At 62.2% G+C, this 5,641-nt stretch overlaps 1 protein-coding gene across 1 annotated transcript in view; it reads right to left on the bottom strand.

Moving 5' to 3' along the window:
* Positions 1-5,641, bottom strand: part of LOC105305786 (E3 ubiquitin-protein ligase HERC2) — a 127,551-nt gene that overhangs the window by 22,952 nt on the left and 98,958 nt on the right. The window contains 6 exon segments of the mRNA XM_023523591.1: positions 515-640; positions 1,137-1,255; positions 1,338-1,496; positions 1,825-1,956; positions 3,237-3,344; positions 3,959-4,112. Coding sequence (XP_023379359.1) covers positions 515-640; positions 1,137-1,255; positions 1,338-1,496; positions 1,825-1,956; positions 3,237-3,344; positions 3,959-4,112 — 798 coding nt within the window.

The raw sequence follows: 5,641 nt of genomic DNA, 5'->3' as shown, positions 1-5,641 counted from the left end.
GGCGCCCTTCTGTCCAGGGCCACGGCGACGCGGGAGGCCATGCAGTATCTTCGGAACCAGGCCCACTTGTGCGTCTCGGCACAGCAAGGCAGGGTGTCGAGCTCCAGGTCACAAGCCAGAGCCACCAGGACCTGCAGCCACCCAAAATTAACCACACAGGGACACTCAGAGAGGCAGCCAACGCTCCAGTTCCCCAACTCCGGGTGCCCGACGGCCACCGTCGCGGGCTGTCCTTTCCGCCGGGCCTCGTCCTGGGGCTCCCTACCCCAGACCAAGCACCACGCGCCCCGTGCCCCGCGAGCGCTTTGCCATGGCCAGCGGCGTGGCCAGTCCCTGCCCAGCCCCCAGCGATGTGCGTGGCCCGCACCCCCGCGTCGCAGAGCAGGCCAGCCCTCACGGGGCGGGCGTGGGTCGCAGCCCTGTTTGGAAGCTTTTGCGGCCTACTCCTGCACCCCTGCCCTGTGCCCGAGGGAGCGCCACCCGTCCCCAGCACCTTGGGCTGGGCCCAGGTCACCTTGAAGAACGGGCTGTGCAGCAGCTGCTTGCCGCCTCTCACGACGGGGTCCTCGTACTCAAACTGCCTCTGCAGGGCCTCGGGGAGCCCTTTCACCAGCGCGGCCAGGGCGCTGCCTGTGAAGCTCTGCGGGACAGGGGAGCCGCGGGGCGGGCCTGAGTCGCTCTCCCGCCTCCAACCACGCGCTGGTGTTTTCAAAGGAGGAAAAGCCCCAAAGGACAGGCGGGCACCGCACGAAGAACAGGGAGCTGAGCACCCGCCTCCTGGGCGGTTCCGCCCGCAGTGCTCTGGCCACACCCTGCCTCCCCACAGGGTCAGGGTCACATCCTTCAGCTGTGACCACCTCGTCAGCGAGATGGGACATTCTGAGTCAGACTCCTGAAGCCCAGCGGACAGCCCTGTGCTCACAGCCGCCCGCACATCGCCATTTTTAAATCAAACGCCAGCCTGCACTCGGGACGTGCGGCAATGGGAGTGGGGGAGGTGCGCGGGGGGTCCACACGTGGCCAGGCTGCCTCGCTCTCACGTGGGAGGGAGCAACTCCGCCCCGCGAGTGAGCCGTTTCCACTAGGGCCACGCCGCGTCCCACAGGGCCAGCGTCCGGACGCGCCCCGCTCCGTACCAGAGCCCTGCTCTCCGCGTCGTGGTCCCCCAGCAGCCGGTGGATGTTGATGGACTGCCCGAACTCGGTCGTCAGCAGCTTCCTCAGTCTCTGCAGGGCCCACATCCTGTGGCTGGCGGCTGCGGTGAGCAGACAGAAACCATCAGGGGCCTGAGTGCTGTTCCCTGAGGACACTGTCACGGTGCCATGGGTGCCACTTACCTAAGGCACTCAGCTGTGCGCATGCTGCTAGCGATGCCGCCAGGCGAGGGACGATGCTTCTGTTCGAGGCAAGATTGAGCCGGAAGTCCAACAGACACGTCACCAAGTCCATGGACGGACAGGACAGGACGCAGCGGTCGGAAAGGAGGTCCTTAGGGCCTGAGGAATGGACGCTGTCAACGTCCCCGCGCCAGGCAGGGCGAGGGCTCCCCCACGAGGAGACTCGCGTACATGTGACCAACAAGGAAGGGCCCGGTCCACCTGGACGCCACCGTCCGCGTCACGTAACTGCACGCGCACGCAGACATCGCTGCGAAGCCGCCGGCCTAAGCACTGCAGCCGCGCCGCACTCTCCCGCCGGCGAGGATGCAAAGCGGACACGCAGGCCGCTCTGCGTGGCAGGTGGGGCCGGGGTGGCTCCCACTGCAGCAGGGGACGGTGGACCCCAGGCCCTACGTGAGAACCAGGACGGCCGTCGGCCCCTCACCTGCGGCCGGCATGATGGGGTAGACCGTGAAGCGCCAGCCCCAGCCGTTCACAGACCCGTCGCTGATAAACTTCCACTTGAGCTCATCCCCCGGGATGCGCAGCTCGCTGGACCAGTCGGACCACTCTCGGCCTGCGGGGCACAGCACGCGGGTGTCAGGCCCACTGCGCTGTCCGACCCGCACGGGCTTCAGACGGGGTCACGCACGCAGCGTCCGAACAACCAAGCCAGCTCTCCCGGACCTGAGCTCACACACTCTTGCTGAGTCACATGTTGGCACACCGAACCGACGACTGGGGACAGAGGGCAAGCGAGACTGCCCACGGGAACACACACAACTGCGATGGAGGTCAGAGGCCCGCAGGACCAGCCGGCACACACCCCACACTGCCGTTCCCCAGGCAACGGGAGGAGGAGGTCCGCTTTCCCCCAGGGGGCGCAAGCACGCAACGGTCTGAGTGTGGAGGGGCCACCCCGGAGAGGACAGCAGCAGGGTAGCCAGGGTCCAGGGCCCGGGGCTGCACGGACAGCAGCTGGAGAGACAGATCAACAGCATGTCCCCCGACCAGGCTTCTACTTAGAAGGGCCATCGGGCAGCAGTGTGGGTATGGCCTGGAGGGGACTCCTGCTGAAAGCAGAAAACCAGGCACCTATGACGTCACTACTGAATACTACATAGACCCATGTCAAACTGCCAGAAAAAACCTATGCCCGTCTGTGACGACGTCACGTCACCCAAAGCTTTAGACTTGGTTTTAAACAGGCAACGTCTTGTAAGAGACGGTCTGCTGGGGAACAGGCAGGCCGCCGTGCACACGGTCTGCGGCGGCTCTCGCCATAAAGGCGGAGGGACAGCTGACGTCGGGAAGGTGGCTGACCCTGGCTGGAGGAGAAGGGTGAAGTCCGAGGGTGCGCACACCCCCGTCTGCGCTGTTGACCCTACGAAGCCCGCAGAGGGCAGTGAAGCAGCCCTGGAGAGGCGGCTGGGGTGCGGGCTCGGAGGCCACGGCCGTCTGTCCCGCACTGACATGGGGCGGCCGCGCCATGAGCCCAGCCTGCGCCACCGTCCGTCGGAGCACCAGCCTTCCCAAGCTTTGCGGCGCGTCCACCCTGACCTCGCACGCACCTGGCCCTCTCACGCATCTCGAGATGCTGCAGCGTCTCCCACAGTCAGGGGGACGCTGGGCCTCCCAGAAGGCCTGTGTCCCCGACACGGCCCGCTCCCACGCCAGTCTCCCGCAATCCAGCCCCGCGGCGGTACGGTGCACACCCATTCAGTCCCAGGAAGAGGCGGCTAAAACCCCCCGTGCTCTGCAGCCAAACAGCGAGCTGTCCCAGGGGGCACTAGGAAGGGCTCGGCGGCAGCGTGTGGTGACGCGCGCTCCCTCCCGCAGCTCCGCCTCCCTTCGCACCTGAGCGCACAGAGACGATCCTGTTGACACTGTCCATGACGGTGAGTGGGTCGTGGCGCCTCTCGGTGGAGCACTGCCGGTCAAACTCCACCCGGAGCCCTTCCGCACCTGGAGGACAGGCCAGCGCAGAACAGTGATGCCTCCGCCACGCCGCGGCCCCCACGTACACGCTGCGGCCACACCGTGTCTCACCGCTGACCAAGGCAGAAAGTCAGCAGGAACGAGCTCAGGAAACGGGCACCGCGGCCCCGCCTGGCTGCCATGCCGCGTGCTCACTGCAGGGCGACCTTCTATGCTACGAGCCACCACCAGACCGAGCTTCACCCTCCCACCCCCGTTTACGTGGAACGTCACCCCAGATCCAGCACTTAGTGTGAAGTCTGGAGCCTTCTGTGGGACAAGAGAGTCCACATGACAGCGTGAGCAGTGACGACTCCAGGTCTCTGCGGGGCGATTACAGGCAAACTACAAACGGAGACGTGCTTGCTCACGCAACACTGCTGAGCTGGGGACACGGGGCGGCGTCTGCAGACCGCGCGAGACCTTTACTAGACCTGAGCTGTGCTGCCTAAGGCACCTGATAATTGTGACGCCAGACATTTACGTTGCATCTTCACTGGGTCACTGAGACCCCCATTTTGTCCCCCAGGCTCAGGCCCGAGTACCCGGCATCTTCACTGCGGCACTGTGACCGCCACCTGCCCCCAGTCGGCCCCAAGTACCCGGTATCTTCACGGTGCCGCTGGAGGAAGTGTCGTCCGTGTAGGGGTGACTACTCTCCACCACCACGGGCTGAGAGGACAGACGCCCGCTCTGTGAGTCTGTGGCTACGTCCTCCAGCTCGGTGACGCACAGCTCCAGCAGCATATCTGCCACCTGCGGGGGAAGTGGGGTTACCAACAGGAGGTATGGAGCTCTCTGCAGGAACAGAGTGGCAGAGGGGACAGGGTGGACTTGGGGGTCTGAGAAATCCAGTTCCAATCAGGGCTCGGCTTCCTCTCCCTGAAAACCCAGATGGCACAGGGATCGCAGAGGGGCTGTGAAGCCTGGGGTGACACAGACACAAGCTGGAGGCACCTGACACACAGAAAACACTCAACGTGCCCACTGAAGACACAAAACGCCGATGACCGCGACAGTTCCTATTCACGCCGAGACGAGCACCTCCCAGTGAGGAAAGCCTGCTGCAGGAACACGCCACCAAGGGAAGGAGCAGAGACGGAGGGGACCGACCCAGCCAAACAGGGGCAGACGGCACGTCTGAGCCGGGCGACAAACAGGAACAGAAGCGGGCCGTCCTGGCCCAGGACGTTAAGGGTCACCCTGCGCCTTTCCTCTCAATAATCTGCAACACCCCCATCCCACTTAGAAAGCCTTACGGTTCGATCATTTAAATGGCCAACACTGGGGACTATAAACTCCTTGACTACTCTTTTTAAATAAAATTTTTTAGGCGAGGCAACCCTTGGGTGACCTCACAGACTGCAAGGACCTTGTCAGCTTACAATCCCTTTTTTAAAAATTTTTTACGCCTACAGCACCTAGGCGGTCTCCCATCCAAGTACTAACCAGGCCCGACCCTGCTTAGCTTCCGAGATCGGACGGGATGGGGCTTGTACGGGGCGGCGTGGCCAGAGACTTGACTGCTATTTTTAAAAACAAGTAAGAATATGTTGCGATGGCAACGATACATTAACTAACCGATTTCTTTTCATTTAGAAAGAAATAACACTACCCTCTCTTTTATACTTTCCAAAAATAACTGTTTTCCTCCATTTTCCCTTACAGACAACAAGTAGATTAGTTGAGTAAATAGTTTTATGAACGAAAGACTGATCACTGCCATTGAGGCATCATCGTAAATTCAAATGTCTCAAATGTGAGGTCAGGGTAGGACACGGGAGCAGCATCTCGCCACCGGGCAATGCACTTTGAAGACAATCCTACCTTTGTTTCCGTCCCCCTGACCCTGTGCGTCACTGAGATGCAGACGCTGACGTCATCAAATCCCGCGGCACAGCCCACGAGTCCTCTGGGCTTCACTGCGGAGCCTTCTCTGCAGACCCGTCACTCCACAGAGGAGGGTGACAGGCTCCCAGACACGGCTCGGCCCACAGAGTGCTCAGAGCCCAACCCCATTTCTCCACCAGCAACCTGAGTGTCCTTTAGCCAGGGACAACCCGAGGGGACCTCAGTTCCTTAACTGCGAAGAACGGGACGCACACCCTCTGTACTGAGAGGGCCGAGCACTGGGCCCAGCAGGAGCGTGCGACAGCGTGGGGGGGGCAGGGTACTCTGAATGCACGTTCTCATTCACATCCTCTCCTCCGACACATATGATAAACTTGTGAAAAAATTAACATTTTGCTGGTGACGATTCGCCTTGCTTTAAACTCTCAGAATCA

This window comes from Pteropus vampyrus, unplaced genomic scaffold (assembly GCF_000151845.1).
Source record: "Pteropus vampyrus isolate Shadow unplaced genomic scaffold, Pvam_2.0 Scaffold395, whole genome shotgun sequence".
NCBI classification, from domain to species: domain Eukaryota; kingdom Metazoa; phylum Chordata; class Mammalia; order Chiroptera; family Pteropodidae; genus Pteropus; species Pteropus vampyrus.
Note: the sequence above shows the minus strand (reverse complement) of the source record. Positions and strands in the feature narration are given on the sequence as shown.